At 39.4% G+C, this 19,723-nt stretch overlaps 1 protein-coding gene across 12 annotated transcripts in view; it reads right to left on the bottom strand.

Annotated features, from left to right (window-relative positions):
* Positions 1–19,723, bottom strand: part of CAMK2D (calcium/calmodulin dependent protein kinase II delta) — a 229,942-nt gene that overhangs the window by 5,777 nt on the left and 204,442 nt on the right. For 11 of the 12 annotated variants that reach the window (XM_056565417.1, XM_056565350.1, XM_056565402.1 and 8 more), the window contains 3 exons: positions 5,855–5,930; positions 2,810–2,904; positions 760–985 (listed from right to left, as the gene is read on the bottom strand). In XM_056565417.1, the coding sequence (XP_056421392.1) occupies positions 760–985; positions 2,810–2,904; positions 5,855–5,930 (397 nt within the window). Of the gene's footprint in view, positions 1–755; positions 986–2,809; positions 2,905–5,854; positions 5,931–19,723 lie in introns of those variants that run through there. The other variant, XM_056565387.1, reaches the window with a different exon arrangement.

Below are 19,723 nucleotides of genomic sequence, written 5' to 3' on the forward strand. Positions count from 1 at the left end.
GCTAAAACCATTATCCAAGCACCACATTACAAAAATGTAGACTAACTATAAAATATGAACCACTTCTATGAAAGATGTTGGTAGTCCTTTATAAAGCAAAAGACTGAGGAGGCAAATGCATTAGTAGGGCACTTTTAGAAGGAACATGCTGCAAATTAAATGATTATGGTATTATTAATGGTCATTTGTTTAACCTTAAAAGGGGAACTTTTTTTTTTTTTTATCAACTGGTACCAGAAAGTTAAACAGATTTGTAAATTACTTCTATTAAAAAATCTTAATCTTTCCAGTACTTTTTAGGGGCTGTATACTACAGAGGAAATGCTTTTCTTTTTTGATTTCTCTTCTGTCACGACCACAGTGCTCTCTGCTGACCTCTGCTGTCCATTTTAGGAACTGCCCAGAGCAGCATATGTTTGCTATGGAGATTTTTTTCAGCTCTGGAAGGTTCCTAAAATGGACAGCAGAGGTCAGCAGAGAGCACTGTGGTCGTGACAGAAGAGAAATCCAAAAAGAAAAGAATTTCCTCTGTAGTATACAGCCCCTAAAAAGTACTGGAAGGATTAAGATTTTTTAATAGAGTAATTTACAAATCTGTTTAACTTTCTGGCACCAGTTTATTAATAAAAAAAAAAGTTTTCCACGGGAGTACCTCTTTAATCCACAAGGAAAATCCTAACTAATGGTTATGTAGCATGGATTTAGGTATGATATGTCTTGCTATCTCAAGGACATCCAATGTAACTAGGTAGTCCTTACTTGGGTATTGTTGGTGACCCAGAACGGTGGAAGTGTACATTCTGCCATTTTCCATCACGGCGGTGCCACACACGAGTTTCTTCAGACTGCATGGTCTTTGGCAACCCAGTGTTATCCATATACTGGGTAAGTCGAATGTAGGCAATGCAGGCAGCATCTTCCCCAATCAAGTGAACATGAGGGTTCAGGATAATTGTATGGATTGGCTTGTTGCTCTTTGATAATGCTATGAATAAAAACAATTAATATACTTAAAAGGTTTAGCTTTCTGGATGCATATTATCCACTGACATCTGGCATGTGTCTCTAAGTTGTAATAACTTTGATATGCTTTTCCTAAGCAAAGCGATTCCAGGATTGTTCTTTCGTGACATGTTGTACTTTTTATTAATGGTAAATCTTTGTTGAAACATGCAGCAATTTTTGTAAAAAAAACTATATAAAATAAAATGTGAAAAAAACTTGTATAATTTCTGGCTTTTTTTTATTACTTATTTACAACACTTACTGTGCGGTAAACATTATGTTCTCTGTGGGGCATTTTTTTCACTATTTATTGAAAAACCTTAAATTTTTATACTTTTCACTTTTTTTACTGTTATACTATTATGCAGTACATCTGTACTGCAGCACAGCATAACTGTCAGAATTGCACTGACATTCAGTCTGTGCGATCTAACCTATGGCTGAACCTCACAGGCTGCCATACTAGGCAGACAGGTGGCCTCCTGCTGCCATGGAACCCAACCGGCGCAATCCCGGTCTCAGCAGCTGCGGTGAGATCCCAGCTGTGATTGACAGCTGGGTACCCCCGCTGATTTCCTGTAGTGCATAACGCTATGCAAGAGATTACTAGGAAGTATGCATACATCCAGTTGCATTAGCAAAGCAGCTGGGATGTATGCAAACGTCCAGTATTGGGAAGGGTTTAAAGCAAGGGCTATTTAATACATGGCAATCCTACTATAGTTTTTATTGAGTAAGAGTAGAACCCTATTAGCTTAGCTTGCAGCAAAAGCCACAACATTCTAGCATCTCTCACCAACTTGACAGAAGGCAAAAGGAGGAATAATGTTGTATGCAAACATTAAATTATCTCTCAAAAATATCCAGAATACTCAGTGAAACCATCACACACGTTACACTCAAGAGGAATACTTAAAGGGGTTGTCCACTGCCCTGCCTTTCGTAGCTCTGCTTGCAGCGTCCGGAACTTCATTACTCTGAACACTGTGTGCGGGCTTCCGTGTTCGAGGCCACCCCCTCGTGACGTCACGCCCGCCCCCTCAACGAAAGTCTATGGGAAGGGGGCACGACCGCTGTCACGCCCCCTTCCCATAGACTTCCGTTGAGGGGGCGGGCGTGACATCACGAGGGGGCGGGCGTGACGTCATGAGGGGGTGGCCTCGAACATGGAAGCCCGCACACAGCGTTCGGAGTAATGAACTTCCGGACGCTGCGAGCAAAGCTCCGAAAGGCAAGGGAACAGAAAACCCCTTTAAATCAGTGACAAGTTAAAAGTGTAATAGTCTTAACGGTTGGTAGGGGTCTAACCTCTTGGGCCTATACTGAGCATTAAAATGAAGAGCATTCATTCAAATGAACAGTGCATTCACACAAATGAAGCTGTGCTGCCTCTTGCTATACAATGGGTGGCAGGTTACAGATTGTGGCAGGAAAAAACTGTAGAGGCTGAAGCCCCTTCATTCTTAGTTCCAACAATCGTTCCAACTGACTTGAGAGAAATAGTATATTCTAGCAATATGCCATCACTTTCTGTGCTAGAAATATCCATTTAAAGCAAAAAGAGAAAGCGGTTCATTGATTATTATTTTTTATTTTTTTTACGGCTTCTCCATGTTTATATAGATTCTTCTAGACAGACAGGGAAGTGGCAGCTACAGAAATCTCAATTTTGAAGGGAATATGGCTGCAGCATCAGACTACACATTTATTTCTTGTAGGTTTCTAGGTCTGCACTGGAGATGGAGACATAAACACTTTATAAATATCCAAGTGAATATAATGTGTGCAGTTGTAACATACACACCGTTTTCAAAGTAAAATCGATGGAAATCCATGCCTTCCACAAGGTTTCCCAGCGCTTCAGGCTCAAATGAAGTAAGGCCAGGATCACAAATCTTTCTGTAAATAAATATTAATATTTCAGTTGAAATATTTTACACACACCAGAGACTATACAGACCTGAAAAAAGAACAGGGACAATTCTGTTTTTATGTATCGCTAGTTTAGAAGTGTTGGAATTTTAGCATATATCTAGTCAAAAACTAATGTAAAATAAGGAGGGTATGTTTGCACATACTATATACACTGCTTTGAATCAATATAAATAAATAGTTGAACATAGCATAAAATTTGCAGCATAAAATCTACAGTGTATACAGTACATTCAAACATATCCTGAAGGGAGATTTTTGCTTTACTTCTATTATTATGGGTTAGAGCTAAGCACATATCTTTTTAGCTTTGACATTACATCCCACAACATAGTACTCATAACTATGTTTCTACAGTTTGGTGCATTCTTAGTATATTGTTCATTTTAGTTGCAGTTGCACATCTGAACCTGGCTCCCTTGAATATTCTAAATTATCCCTTATATATTTTTTTTTTAGAGTAGATATGTTTTTTCACACATTTAAAAATAAAATTATATAAAAGCCCCCTCCTCTTTAACCCCTTAAGGACATAGGGCATTTTATTTTTGCATTTTCTCCTCCTCGCATTCTAAAAATCTTAACTTTTATATTTCCATCCACAGACCCATATGGGGCTTATTTTTTGCATGACCAATTGTACTTTGTAATGACACCTTTTATTTTATCATAAAATGTATCGAAGAAAATGTAAATAAAAACAGCAATTTTGCACATTTTGGAGGGTTTCGTTTTTATGCTGTACACTTTATGGTAAAAATGACATGTTTTCTTTATTCTGTGGGTCAATACGATTAAAATGATACCCATGATTACATACTTTTCTATTATTGTACTGCTTTTAAAAATACAAACTTTTTTTTTCTTTTTCAAAAAAAGTATGTTTAACCCCTTAACGACAATGGAAGTAAATGTACGTCCTGGTGCCGTGGTACTTAACGCACCATGATGTACATTTATGCTCCGCCATGATCCCGAGCACTGTAACGGTGCTCGCATCATGCACGGCAGGTCCTGGCTGCTATCAGCAGCCAGGGACCCGCGGTAATGGAAGACATCCGCGATTGCGCGGATGTCCGCCATTAACCCCTCAGATGCCGTAATCAATAGAGATCACGGCATCTGCGGCAGTGTGGTACTTTAAATGGATGATCGGATCACCCGCGGCGCTGCCACGGGGATCCGATCATCCAGCATGGCGGCCAGAGTTCCCCTCACCTGGCTCTGGCAGTCTCCCGCTCTAGTCTGAGATCGAGCAGACGAGAGCAGAAGCTCACCGATCACACTGATCAGCGCTATGCCCTATGAATAGCACTGAACAGTATTAGCAATCAAATGATTGCTAGAAATAGTCCCCTGTGGAGACTATTAAGGTGTAAAAAAAAAAAAATGTAAAAAAAAAAAAAATGTAAAAAAAAAAAAAAATACCCTCTCACAATAAAAACGTAAATAATTTACCCCCAAAAAAGCATAAAAAAGAATTAATACACAAATATGGTATTGCCGCGTGCGTAAATGTCTGAACTATCAAAACTCATTTTTAATTATCCCATACAGTGAACGGCGTAAACGTATAAAAATGTCAAAAATTGCTGCTTTTTTGTCACATTTTATTCCCCAAAAAATGTATTAAAAGTAAAACCTAACCAAGAGTGGTACCAATAACAACTACAGATCATGGCGCAAAAAATGAGCCCTCATACCGCCCCATATATGGAAAAGTGAGAAAGTTATAGGTGGTCAAAATAGGGCAATTTCAAACATACTAATTTTGTTAAAATAGTTTGAGATTTTTTTCAAAGCGGTACAATTATAGAAAAGCATATAACATGGGTATCATTTTAATTGTATTGACCCACAGAATAAAGAAAACATGTCATTCTTACCGTAAAAGTGTACAGCGTGAAAACAAAACCTTCCAAAATTAGCCCCCCGCGATCTAAAACTTATCCCATATCCTTCGGAAAGGGGATAAAGTTCAGAGCAATACAGATCTCCTTTAAGGGGTTAAAATTGCCCTATTTTGATTGACCACCTATAACTTTTATTCATATACGGGGATGTATTTTATATATACGGGGAGCTAATTTTTTGCGCCGTTTATCGGTACCATGTTTGCGTATATGTGATATAATTTTTTTTTATAGCATAGCAACCAATCAGCTCGCTTCTTTCATTTTTAACAAGGCCCCTGCAAAATGAAAGAACCAAGCTGATTGGTTGCTATGGGCAACTTTTCCTGTGGACAGGTTTTAATGAATCTCCCCCTATGTCTCTTAAAAGAAGAGGAGGAAAAAGAAAATATAAAAATGGGCTGTGTCTTCAGGATCAAAATGGACTCTCTCTCTTAGGGGTTAAAGGAGAAGTCTCTTGGAAGAAAACTTATCCCCTATCCACAGGATAGGGGATAAGTGTTAGATCGCGGGGGCTCCAACAGCTGGGCCCCCTTGATATCTCCTGTATGGAGCCCCGTCTCTCCTTCACAGCGGCGTCACGACCCCCGCCCGAAGCGAGGGCCGCCATGCCCCCTCTATATAGCTTTATGGGAGGGCCGAAGATAGCCGAATGGCTCTCCCAAAGAGCTATATGGCGTGGGCGTGGTGCCCCCCCCCCCACTGTGAGGAGAGCCGGGGCTCCATACAGGAGATCGCGCGTAGGGGGCCCAGCGGTCGGGGATACGTTTTTTTCCCCACAAGACTTCTTTAAGCCAGCAATGGAAATACTGCTACTCATAATAACTTGAGTACATCATCCACCTTGGTCATATAGACAGAAGCATCTTATGAATTGAAACATTATTCAAGCAATACATACGTATAGGCTTCAAAGTCTACATTATTAAACATTATTCAAGCAATACATACGTATAGGCTTCAAAGTCTCCATTATTAAACATTATTCAAGCAATAATACATACGTATAGGCTTCAAAGTCTCCATTATTGATAGCTTCAATTAGCTGCTCTGTGACTTTAATGATTTCCTGTTTGCGAGCTGTGCAAAAAAAACGATAAAAAAAGAAAGTGTTTTACTTGAAAGACAAAAAACAAAAACAAAAAAACATTTGAAATATGGTTTAAATGTTTGCTAAAGTAATCAAGATCTCAACTGGCTTTAGGTTCCACCACCTGAGATATCATTTGGTGCCAGATCACCACAAGCACTAAGCACTTTGCTTTGTCTAAAAGCATCCAGTATTCAGTAGAGGAACGAGCACTGTAAAAGCATACTACATTCTACAGCGCAGCCTTCTGCACTACATGTTAGTCATTTGCTATTCTATGTAAACACAACCACTTTTTGAACAATTGTTGCCTTTATGTATCACCCTTTTAAACTTAATAAATGGTTGGGTTACATCTATTAGCAGTAATAGTAACCTGACAGTTCCTATAATATACTGGTCTTTCATATAACTTGACTAGGGCCAGGAAAATTGCTTTGTGCTGTTCTTTTATCTGGCAATGAAGCACTATTGTTTTCAGGATTAGTCAAGGTGACAGCGGTCAAAAACACATTAGACAGACACTCCGCATATCCTTGACAATATCGGTGATTGGAAAACATCCTTAAAGGGGTACTCTGGTTGAATTTTTTTTTCCCCAAACTAACTTGTGCCAAACAGATTTGTTAATTACTTCTATTTAAAAATCTAAATCTTTCCAGTACTTATCAGCTGCTGTATGCTCCAGAGGAAGTTCTTTTGTTTTTGGATTTCTTTTCTGTCTGACCACAGTGCTCTCTCTGCTGACACCTCTATCCATGTCAGGAACTGTACAGAGTAGGAGCAAATCCCTATAGCAAACCTATCCTGCTCTGGACAGTTCCTGACACGGACAGAGGTGTCAGCAGAGAGCACTGTGGTCAGACAGAAAATAAATTCTAAAAAGAAAACAACTTCCTCTGTAGTATACAACAACTGATAAGTACTGGAAGGATTACGATTTTTAAATAGAAGTAATTTACAAATCTGTTTAACTTTCTGGCTCCAGTTGATTTAAAAAAAATATATATATTTCCACCGGAGTACCCCGGAGAGCAGTTACAGCTTCAATTTGGTGATATGCTGTTGGAATATGCTGTTCAGTTTTGGGCACCTGTCCATAAAAGGGACACTGCGGAGTTGGAAAGGGTGCAGAGAAGCGCGACTAAACTAATATGGAGCATGGAACATCTTAGCTATGAGGAGCGATTAAAGGAGTTACAATTGTTTAGTCTTGAGAAGAGACGTTTAAGGGGGGATATGATAAACGTATATAAGTATATTAATGGCCCATACAAAAAATATGGAGAAAAACTGTTCCAGGTTAAACCCCCCCAAAGGACGAGGGGGCACTCCCTCCGTCTGGAGAAGAAAAAGTTTAGTCTCAAGGGGCGACACGCCTTCTTTACCGTGAGGACTGTGAATTTATGGAACGGTCTACCTCAGGAACTGGTCACAGCAGGAACAATTAACAGCTTTAAAACAGGATTAGATACATTCCTGGAACAAAATAAGATTAATGCTTATGAAGAAATATAAAATCTCATCCCTTCCCCAATATCGCGCCACACCCCTACCCCTTAATTCCCTGGTTGAACTTGATGGACATATGTCTTTTTTCGACCGTACTAACTATGTAACTATGTAACTATGATATGGGTCTAGGATAAATTTTGTTCTGTAAAATAAATGTAGAAATAATCGTAACTGTAGAAATGTTCGTAACTGTCCAGAGCAGGATAGGTTTGCTATGGAGATTTGCTCCTGCTCTGGACAGCTCCTGACATGGGCAGAGGTGTCAGCAGAGAGCATTTTGGTCAGACAGAAAATACAGTGCAAAAGAAAAGAATTTCCTGTGAAGCATAGAGCAGCTGATAAGTACTGGGAGGATTAAGTTTTTTCATAGCAGTAATTTATAAATTTAACTTTCTGGCACCAGTTGATCAAAAAAAAAAAAACTTTTTCCACCGGAGTACCCCTTTAAGGCCTAAACCTTGACAACAAAAGTGAGTACACCCCTAAGTGGAAAGGTCTATATTGAGCCCATTAGCCATTTTTCCTCCCCGGTGTTACAAGGTCTCAGGTGAATGGGGAGCAGGAATCTTAAATTTGGTTTTATTGCTCTCACATTCTCTAATACACAGGTCACTGATAGTTCAACATGGCACCTCATGACAAAGAACTCTCTAAAGATCTGGAAAAAAAAAAAGTTTTTCTACATAACGATGTTTGCAATTGGCAAGACTGTAAAACTAAGCTGCAGCACAGTGGGCAAGACAATATAGCAGTTTCATAGGACAAGTTTGACTAAAAACAGGCTTTGCTATGGTGGACCAAAGATGTGGAGTGCATGCGCTCAGCATCATATCTAGAAATTGTGATGGATGTATGAGTGCTGCAGAGGATGAACGGGTGGGTGGGTGGGTGTGGGGGTCAGCCTGTCAATGCTCAGACCATACTCCACACACTACATCAAATTGGTCTGCATGGCTGACATCCCTAGAGAAAGCCCGTTTCATTTTTTCCTCCTTACCTTTACAAAAATCATAACTCTTTCAATTTTGCACCTAAAAATCCATATGATGGCTTATTTTTTGCGCCACCAATTCTAACATCAGTCATTTTACCCACAAATCTACAATGAAACGGAAAAAAATAATTGTGCGACAAAATTGAAGAAAAAACTAAATTTTGTAACGTTTGGGGGGCTTCCGTTTTTACGCAGTGCATATTTCGGTAAAAATGACACCTTATCTTTATTCTGTAGGTCCATACGATTAAAATGATACCCAACTTATATAGGTTTGATTTTGTCGTACTTCTGGAAAGAATATTAACTACATTCAGGAAAATGTATATGTTTAAAATTGTCATCTTCTGACTCCTATAACTTTTTTATTTTACTGTGTAAGGGGCGGTATGAGGGCTTATTCTTTGCACCGTGATCTGAAGTTTTTAGCGGTACCATTTTTGCATTGATCGGACTTTGATTGCCTTTTATAAATTTTTTCATGTTATAAAAAGTGACCAAAAATATGCTATTGTGGACTTTTGAATTTTTTTGCACGTACGCAATTGACCGTGCGGTTTATTTAACAATATCTTTTTATAATGCGGACATTTCCGAATGCGGTGATACCACATGTTTATTTTTATTTACACAGTTTTTTTGTTTTTAATGGGAAAAGGGGGGTGATTCAAACTTTTATTAGGGAAGGGGTTAAATGACCTTTATTAACTTTTTTTTCCCCACTTTTGTTCTTGCAATGTTATAGCCCCCATAGGGGGCTATAACACTGCACACACTGATATTTTACATTGATCTTTGTTATCCCATAGGATAACATGGATCAATGATTCTGCCGCTTGACTGCTCATGCCTGGATCTCAGGCACTGAGCAGTCATTTGGCGATCAGACACCAGGAGGCAGGTAGGGGGCCCCTCCTCGTTTCTTACAGCTGTTTAGGATGCATTGATTTCACAGTGGCAGTCCCGAACAGCCAACTGAGCTAGCCAGGGGTAGTTTAGTTTCACTTTAGACGCGGCGATCAACTTTGAACACCGCGTCTAAAGGGTTAATAGCCGCACGCTATTAGCCACGGCCTGGCCTGACCCGCTATGATGCAGGGCCCCACGTTATAGAAAGGGAGTGGACTTAGGGTGTACAGGTACACCCTTGGTCATTAACAGGTTAAAGATGATGCAGAAAAAAGTCTGCAAAAAGTTTGCTGAAGACAAGCAGACTAAGGACATGGATTACTGGAACCGTGTCCTGTGGCTGGATGAGTTCAAAATAAACTTAGTTCAGACAGTGTCAAGTGTGTGCGGCAGCCAACAGATGAGGAGTACAAAGACAAGTGTGTCTTGCCTACAATCAACCATGCTGGTGGAAGTTCCATGGTCTGCACGAGTGCTGCTGGCATTGGGAAGGCTTAAAAAGGCAGTGCTCTAAAATAATGGTGGCCACATAAAATATTAATACTTTTGGTCCAATTTGGACATTTTCACTTAGGCGTGGACTCATTTTTGTTGCCAAGGTTTAGACATTAATGTTTGTGAGTTGAGTTATTTTGAGGGGACACAACAGTATACACTGTTATACAGGCTGTGCACTCACTACTTTACATTGTAGCAGAGTGTTATTTCTTTAGTGTTGTCACATAAAAAGATATAAAATAAAATATTTACCAATATGTGAGGGGTGGACTCACTTATGTGAGATACTGTATATTCGGTCTTATTACCTATAATTTCATTGTATTTAAAGCACCAGCTATAAGTAAATGGGCTCTTTTTTTTTGGTAAGATTACGCATTGTACACTATTTCCTCAAATCATACCTTGAGGTTTGCACGTTTGCCATGAAAGGTCAATAACAGGTAGAGAAAGCAGAACAAATGAAACAAGATTAATTTGCAGTGGAGGCATTCCTACAGCACTGGTTCCATTTGCAAACACCCTTTGTAAGATGACAGGCCAATACAGACTATATTCTATAAGCCAGTGCACATCTATACCTCTCCATTTTCTTTAGTAAAGTGTCCTCTATCCATGTACAGATGACTGCAATATCAAACAACTTATTTCCTTTTGCATTTGTTTCATAGCTGAATTTACAACAAAGTTAAACCCATGTGCAAGGTCCCATGGGATCACTAGGAATGTGATAGAAATGAACACCCAAAATGGAGACAGAATTGTTGCTTCAGGAGACAAAGACATTTATCAGAAAGAGATTTCATTTGCTGTGAAAACAATGATGTGTGTCTATACAGAGAAGGCAATATGCATTCTATTAAGTTTACACATAATGGGGTGTTCCTATTTTAGCAGACATATGTAAAAATATAGTAATTCTTATTTTCATTAAAAAACTATTAAGCTTTTGGTTGCAATATTATTTGTGGCTATGCTTTCATCATTTCGAATAAAATACAAAAATAATCTTATTAAGAATATGCAGTAAATCGATTTGATCATTTTAAGACAATGGAGGAGATTTATCAAAACCTGTGCAGAGGAAAAGTTGTCCAGTTGCCCATAGCAACCAATCAGTTTGCTTCTTTCATTTTTACCAAGGCCTCTGCAAAATGAAAGAAGCGATCTGATTGGTTGCTAAGGGCAACTGTGCAACTTTTCCTCAGCACAGGTTTTGATAAATCTACCCCAACATCTGCATCCTTCCAGTGCATAAATTGACTAAACATATAGGGGGAGATTTATCAAAACCTGTGCAGAGGGAAAGTTGCCCAGTTGCCCATAGCAACCAATCAGCTCCCTTCTTTCATTTTTAACAAGGCCTCTGCAAAATGAAAGAAGCGATCTGATTGGTTGCTATGGGCAACTGGGCAGCTTTCCCTCTGCACAGGTTTTGATAACTCTCCCTCATAGTTTCTAGTTTATACTATACCTACTTAAGGGATACTCCGGTGCTTAGACATCTTATCCCCTATCCAAAGGATAGGGGTTAAGATGCCTGATTGCGGGAGTCCCGCTGCTGGGGACCCCCGTGATCTTGCACGGCACACCCAGTTTGTAATCAGTCCCCGGAGCGTGCTCGCTCCGGGTCTGATTACCGGCGACTACAGGGCGGGCGGCGTGTGACGTCACGCCTCCGCCCCCGTGTGATGTCACGCTCCGCCCCTCAATGCAAGTCTATGGGAGGGGGTGTGACAGCTATCACGCCCCCTCCCGTAGGCTTGCATTGAGGGGCGGAGACGTGACGTCACACGCCGCCAGCCCTGTAGTCTCCAGTAATCAGACCCGGATCGAACACGCTCTGGGGACTGATTACAAACGGGGTGCCGTGTGCATGATCCCGGGCGTCCCCAGCGGCGGGACTCCCGCGATCAGGCATCTTATCCCCTATCCTTTGGATAGGGGATAAGATGTCTAAGCACCGGAGTACCCCTTTAACCAAAAGACATACAGTCATGGCCGTGAATGTTTGCAGTAACACGTTTTGCTATATTGCCATGTTTACCCTTTATTATGTGTTAGTGTAGTGTTTTTAGGGTACATTCACACTGACTGGTTTACAGTGAGTTTCCCGCTAGGAGTTTGCGGAAAATTTGCCGCAGCTCAAACTTGAAGCAGGAAACTTCCTGTAAACCTGCCCGTGTGAATGTACCCTGTAAACCTTGGCACACTGGTTGGAAAACCTTCAGGTAGGTTCTGTTACCTAATTCAGTATTTTCCAACCAGGGTGCCTCCAGCCGGACACCCCGGGACTTTAGCTAATTAACCCGATCAGCGCAGCGGGAGCGCGCACTTAATGAACGCCGCCTTTATATGGCGGAATGCGCAAAGGTATCGCGTTGTCCGCCGTATAAATGCGGTTTCAGCGCGACGGTAGTTAAGCCGAACTTCTCACCTGCCGGAGACAACCGGAGGTGAAAAGTTCAGCCCCCGGGATGCAGCAGCAGCTGCAAATATGTGAATGACGGGTATACCCGTCGCTCTGCGCGAACGCACTTCAGCAGCCGACGGGTATACCCGTCATTCTGCGTTAAGGGGTTAAGGACTGAGCGTTTTTCAACTTTAGTTTTTTCCTCCTTACCTTTAAAAAATCATAACCCTTTAAATTTTGCACCTAAAAATCCATATGATGGCTTATTTTTCATGCCACCAATTCTACTTTGTAATGACATCAGTCATTTTATCCAAAAATCTACCATTTTGTAAATTTTGGGGGCTTCCGTTTCTACACAGTACATTTATGAGTAAAAATGACACACTCTTTATTCTGTAGGTCCATACGATTAAAATGATATCCTACTTATATAGGTTTGATTTTGTCGTAGTTCTGGAAAAAAATCCTAAACTACATGCAGGAAAATGTATACATCTAAAATGATCATCTTCTGACCCCTATAACTTATTTTTTCGCGTACAGGCCTGTATGAGAGCTAATTTTTTGCGCTGTGATCTGAAGTTTTTAGCGGTACCATTCGTGTATTGATCGGACTTTTTGATTGCTTTTCATTCATTTTTCATGATATAAAAATTGAACAAAAATACGCTATTTTGGACTTTGGAATTTTTTGATATATTGTTATAATTCGTACATTTCCACACGTGCAGATACCACATGCTTATTTTAATTTACAGTTTTTTTTTTAATGGGAAAAGGGGGGTGATTCAAACTTTTATTAGGGAAGGGGTTAAATGATCTTTATTCAAATTTTTTTCCCCCACTTTTTTTGTGCAATGTTATAGCTCTCATAGGGGGCTATAACACTGCACACACACTGATCTTTTACATTGATCAATGGTTTCTCATAGGAAACCATTGATCAATGATTCTGCCGCTTGACTGCTCATGCCTGGATCTCAGGCACTGAGCAGTCATTCGGCAATCGGACACCAGGAGGCAGGTAAGGGGACCCTCCTGCTGTCCTACAGCTGTTTGGGATGTCGCGGCCCCCTGAGCTAACAGCCCCCTGAGCTAACCGGCAACATTTTATTTTCACTTTAGACACGGCGTTCAACTTTGAACGCCGCTTCTAAAGGGTTAATAGCGCATGGCAGCGCGATCAGTGCCGCGCACTATTAGCCACAGGTCCTGGCCGTTGTGGCCCTGCATTATAGAATGGGAGCGGACTCAAGACGTACAGGTACGCCCTGAGTTCTTAAGGGGTTAAACCATTCTGCAAAAGAAAAAAAAAAGACCATAAGTGCCAACCCCTCCCCCATGTAAAATCCTGCCCATTTCACATGACACCTAGATAGTTATAGGAACAAAAGGCTAGCCACTAATATCTGCTGTCAGATACAGTGCTAGCATACAGATTAAATAAAATAAGACATCTTGTTTAGGAAAGAAGACTACTGTTGTCATTCGTCAATGTTTTGATCAGATTTGGTACTTGCAAATTGTCATGGAAACATGCCAAAGTTCTCCATCACTATAAATAAAATAGCTAATATGTGTGATTGTCAAGTGGGAGTAAAGATGCCATATCCAAACTGCATCCAAACTGCTTCCAAATCCAGAGAAAAAAATGTTTAATTTATTTTTCAATTCATTATTAATAAAGGCTAATTGTACTTACTCTAAGGCAGAAAAATGTCCTGGAATCTAGTTTTCTATTTACATAGCTAATGGAGTAATTAGGGATGAGAGGCAAAACAAAACCGATTTGTGTTTAAACACAACCTTAAACTAAAATGTAAATGTGCCTAAAACATGAACAACAGTTTCTATTCATTCACTAAGGTGCCTATTATAAATGTGTGGAAAATACCTTCCCTTTATTAGGGAAGGGGTTAAATGACCTTTGTTAACTTTTTTTAGCTTTTTTTCTGCTGTGCTATAGCTCCCATAGGGACCTATAGCACTGCACACACTGATCTCTCATACTGATCCCTGCAAAGCTATAGCTTTGCATGGATCAGCGAGATAGGGGCTCGATTGCTCAAGCCTGTAGCTCAGGCTCGGAGCAATCAAACCCCGATCGAACGCCGCGGAGACAGGTAAGGGGACCTCTGCTCGCGTCTTAGCTGATTGGGACATCGCAATAAAATTGCGATGTCCCGATCAGCCCGACTGAGCTGCCGGGAAGCGTTTACTTTCACTTTCAGACGCGGCGGTCAATTTTGATCGCAGAGTCTGAAGGGTTAATAGTGCGCGGCACAACGATCGGTGCCGCGCGCTATTAGCCCAGGGTCCCGGCTATGAATAGCAGCTGGGACCGACCCGGTGTGACCCCGCATCACGCGCCCTACGTTCTTAAGAGGTTAAGGTTGTTGCCAGCAGCTTTTCCTAGCCCCACTGAATCAGATAGATCTGTTGGGGTGGGGAGAAGCTGCTCAGGACAGCCCTGATCGGTCATTGTTAAGGTAGCATAAAAGTGGTGACAGGTTCCCTATGAGAAAAATAAATTAAACATAAAAGAGCCTAAACAAAAAAACTACTCAACTAAAATGTTATGCCGGGGCTACAAAGCGACTTTGGCTCCGGCAGTGGTTGTCCACCCCAATATCACTGTATTGCGCTGTGTCGGGGCCAAGGTAATTGAATGTGGTTGCATTGCGAGCAAACAAGTGACTGCAACCCGACAGATACAAGAAATCTACCCGAGATGGATTTCTTGTAACTGTTGGGTCACGTGTAATTACCTTAGAAATTTTTGGTCGAGTGACCCATGTTGTGGCCCAAAATTGTAAAGCACTATATAAATAATAATAATAATAATTATTATTATTATTATTATTATGAGGCTGTGAAATACACTAATCTCTTCTTGCTACTGTCCCTAACAGAATCTGGTCATGTGAAAAAGCAAAAATTACAGATTTTTATTTTCCAGTGTAAATGTTGTAAGAACTTTAGTATGAGATAAAGCAACTATCATGGCAACTTTACACAATTGGGCTTTATCAATATATATAAAAAAATACATTTACTTAACTCAAAATGTTAACACATCTTTAGCTATAAGTAATGTATAACAAGCATCAAGAAATGTTCTTTTAAACAACAAACTATACACTAATTTTAATCTTATATCAGGCAACCATAGATTAGACACAGTAATCTCCAGGTCATAACTAATTAAAGAAATATGCTAACTCTATGCAGTGTTTGACACAAATGCTTTGTTGCTATATCTATACATATTGATAATACTTAGCCCCTAACCACAAATGCACCCCCATATAGTCTACTAGACTTACACTGGGCAAATGAAGGATTGGACTGAGAAGGATCAGATTTATTCAAATTACTCTTTGAGTTTGTGTTTTCTGTACACTTGGCTGCAGAATTGATGGAAAGAAACACAACATATGAACAAATGAAAGTGAAGATGTATAGTGAAACCAGAATCTTCAGCAGGTACTGGCAACAGGTACGACCACTGGGGCATTCAAAGGATGGCGACCAGCAAGATGAAGAGGAAGATGGAACAGAAGACAGAGAGGAAGAGGAGCAGCAGCAGGAAGACTGTTGAGCTGTAAAGAAGCTCCTTGTGCTACCCTCCAATGTGAAGACTGCACTTTGGGCATGCAAGAATGAAGAAAACAAACAAAAAAAGAAACAATATAAAGGGCAACACAAAAAGGTTTGAAACATGATAAACAGAAAACAGGATATCCACATAGAAAGATTATGTGAGCTGATGAAGGTATATACAATCTGCTCAGATGTCTCAGCTATCTTTAATGAATGTTTCTCCACGATAAAGACACAAGTTGAACAAATGAAAAATGCAAAAAGTGTTGATTTTTTTTCAACTGACTATAATACAGAAGAAATGGGTATTGCTTTTTGTTGGTTTTTGACACATTTTATATGATTTTACATTTATTTATTGATATTTTTCTCATTCTTGTTTCATTTAGAAAATTACCCACATAACAGGAGAAAAAAAAAATCACTGCACTCCATAGTGAGTGTACAACAAAAGCACATAACTATAAGAACCTTTTTAATGGAAAATTTAATGTATACAATTAAATATTTAAATCAGCATTTTTTTGGTTTTGGGTATTTTGTAGTCAACGTAGTCTTAAAGTGTGGTTATCAGATGGAACTTTGTTTTTGCCCTTTTCATATGGCCTACTAAGCCATCTGGACATCCTACAGCATAATGTATTAAAGTGGCATGTAATACATCAAGTAATACCCTGATGACATCAGCTTTTTGCTGAGGGTTACAGTAGCCTTATCCATAGCAATCAGTCCCTAGGCTAGCTTCATCTTATAAAAAAAAAGTTTTGTTGTACTAAGACATACCTTTTAAAGCTGTAACCACGCACTTTAAAGGAGCATTTAGTAATATAGATCCTGTTAACAAATAACAGATCCCTATAATAAGCTGTTATTGCTAGGAACAACAGCTCGCCAGCTCCCATTACTCCTGTCACTATGAAGTAGAAGAAATGAAGCAGCACGTGCTGTCTATTTAAATTAATGGGTGTTCTGTATATGCACAGGTGAGACAGATCCCGGGATAGCCATATTTTACAGTGGTTCCCAGCAATGGTTATTAAATAAGATTTGGATATATAAATAGGGGACATATATAGACATATAAAATGGGATTGTCTAAAAGTATAAAAACACATCAAAAGAAAATGTTTTTCTTTTATCAAGGGTACTAGATTACTAGTTTTCACAGATTACGTTTTGGTCAAAAACAATTAATAGTATATAATTGCTGAGAAGTGGAATGGAAAACCAGACAATTGCCATAAGATTATTTTATAAAATTTTAATTTTTACATACATATAGTAACTTCTTTTTTGTTGTTGTTTGAGGTATGCCACAAAACTTGTGGCATAACTGTAGAATTTACTCATCCTGTTTTCTTGCTAATGACCAAGACTAATTTCCTTCTGCAATTAGATCTGTCATCACTAATGAAACTCATGATCATTAACATCTAAAACAGCATTAATGCCTACATCAAAAAATTATCAGAAAATCGCATTCGGTAAAATGACTACTTTTCCATTCATTTTCCAGTCAATTTATGTATTAATGATCGTTCTCTCTGACAACCCTAGACAAGTGCAATCCTTTGAAAATAACACTAAGGTGATTGAACTGGCTTTCTATGACATCAAACATTATGATATTTACTCAATCAGTAAACATTTTTACAGGTTCTAATATATATATATATATATATATATATATATATATATATATATATATATTTGAAATATTGAAATTTTTTGATATTTGGAAAACAAACAGATGCAAGTGGTTCATGTCCCGTGGGCACAAGTGGGTGCTGTCACAGGACCTGATATGTACTGTTTCTATGAATAAAACTGGGCAACAGATTAGTATTGCTGTTAAAGCTTTGGCTAGGTTCACATGGCCACTCTCTCCCGTCCCGCTATTCTTCCGTAATTACTGCTAAATGGAGCATACTGACAAACTGATGAAAAGGGAGGCCATTACGTGGCATCCTGTTGCATCAGTTTTTATTCTGTTTGTATTCTTTATTGTGCGTTTTTATTTTTGGCTGGCTACTTCCTGGTTGCTCACACTAAGCATGCTCAGAAGTAATAACAGATTAAATAAATTGGAAAAATATCCGAATGCCACGGGTGCAAACGGGTGACAAAGGACTGTAAAAAAAAATCCCATTTACATCAATGGGATCTATTTACAGCTGTTTGCAAAAGGCTTTAACGAATTTTAGAATGGGCATGAATTAACGGGGACTGACTAATGTGAACAAGCCTTAGTTCATACAATTGTCAATACAATTGTATCCCATCTAGGCAATCCAAAACAGCCTGAACTCCAAATGATACATTGTAACACACTTAGACTATGTTCACACAATGGATTGCGCAGCAGCAGAGCCCATTGAATTTTATGGGATTCAGCTACGCTGTTCAGAAACATCTGGCCTAGAAAATCTAATTCATGTGTCCTCAGAAAGAATAGACATGTCTATTCTTTTTGCGGACTCCGCACGAAAATGCATTGCAGCCTATATGACTCAGCATGGCAGCATGTTCTGCCAGCGCTCCACTGTCAGGGCAGAAATTGCCCGCCATGGGCAATTGCCGGACATTGCCCATGTAAACACAGCCTTTGAGAGATGTGTGCTTCTGCTGATATATTCCTAACAGAGGATTTGAAACATGGGAGCAAGTTGTAAAGCTTGTCACTACACAAAGGTTGAACTTTATGCATATAAAACCAGTAAACTGTCAAATCACTATATAAAATATGACTTTGCCATATGTTTCTCATGGCCATGAAAATACAATTTATTGTCTATCTTTATGACTACTAAATAAGAAAACAAAAAAAAAATGTATGGAGAAATATCAAAGAGATATACGAGTACCTGAAAAGATGAGAGAATCATGCAAGTAGGAGCCGATTTGCCAGGGTAAAGTATTTTGTATTTACAGTACAATTGATCTATACATTACTTATACCTCATACTAAAGTGATGTTGTCTAATAATATCATGAAGTGGCATATGGATTTATAGAAGTAACCAAATAAAATCAAATATTAGGGAGGAAGAAATCTTATATTGGCAATTAAACTTAAAGGGGTTATCTAGCCATTTTTTTTTTTTTTAAATAATGTGCCCAAGCTGTGTTTAAAACAAATAAATAAATAAAAAACCTCAGTCGATCCCCCTGCACTGGTGCCCAGTCTCTGCCACAATTCACTTCCGGGAGCTAAGGACAAAACATGACCTGTGTTTGGCTGAGCGGCAATGTGTCGTATGTAGCTCTGGGAAGTGAAGTGAGGTGGGGGTAGGGAGTTGGGGATTGTTCCTTGAGAAGGCTAAGAAGAGGCATTAGTTATATATAAAAAATAAATTAAAATTCACTGGATAACCCCTGTAACGCAAAAATATACTGTACCCATGGCAGTTAATGATAATATGTGTGCAGGCACAGGACAATACCTGCATACCGTTTGGCTAGAATCCTAGTATAATTACAGGATATATTGGAGTCACCATCGTGAATCGGCTCTTCCACAGTTCCAACATACTTAAAGTCATTGGGCATTATTATTCAAGCACATCTGAGTAGTAAAGTTTAACTATCATATGTTAGCATATACATGACCATCACATTTTCAAATTATCATCTTCTATACTCCTACCTGAGCTCAACCTGAAATTCCTAAGGTGTATTTGCCACTGGGCTCTGCACCAAGGCCCTGATCTAGTTTTTGGTCAAATAAAGGGTACACTTTCCGTTCTGCAAACAGGCAGAGCCCTGAGCCTCGATAAGTAAACTTGTTTACATAGCAGGAGGGTCTCCATTTCACTGGAGGTTTTTCCATTCCATCTACTTGACCAAAC

This window comes from Hyla sarda, chromosome 1, assembly GCF_029499605.1.
Source record: "Hyla sarda isolate aHylSar1 chromosome 1, aHylSar1.hap1, whole genome shotgun sequence".
In the NCBI taxonomy this organism is placed as follows: domain Eukaryota; kingdom Metazoa; phylum Chordata; class Amphibia; order Anura; family Hylidae; genus Hyla; species Hyla sarda.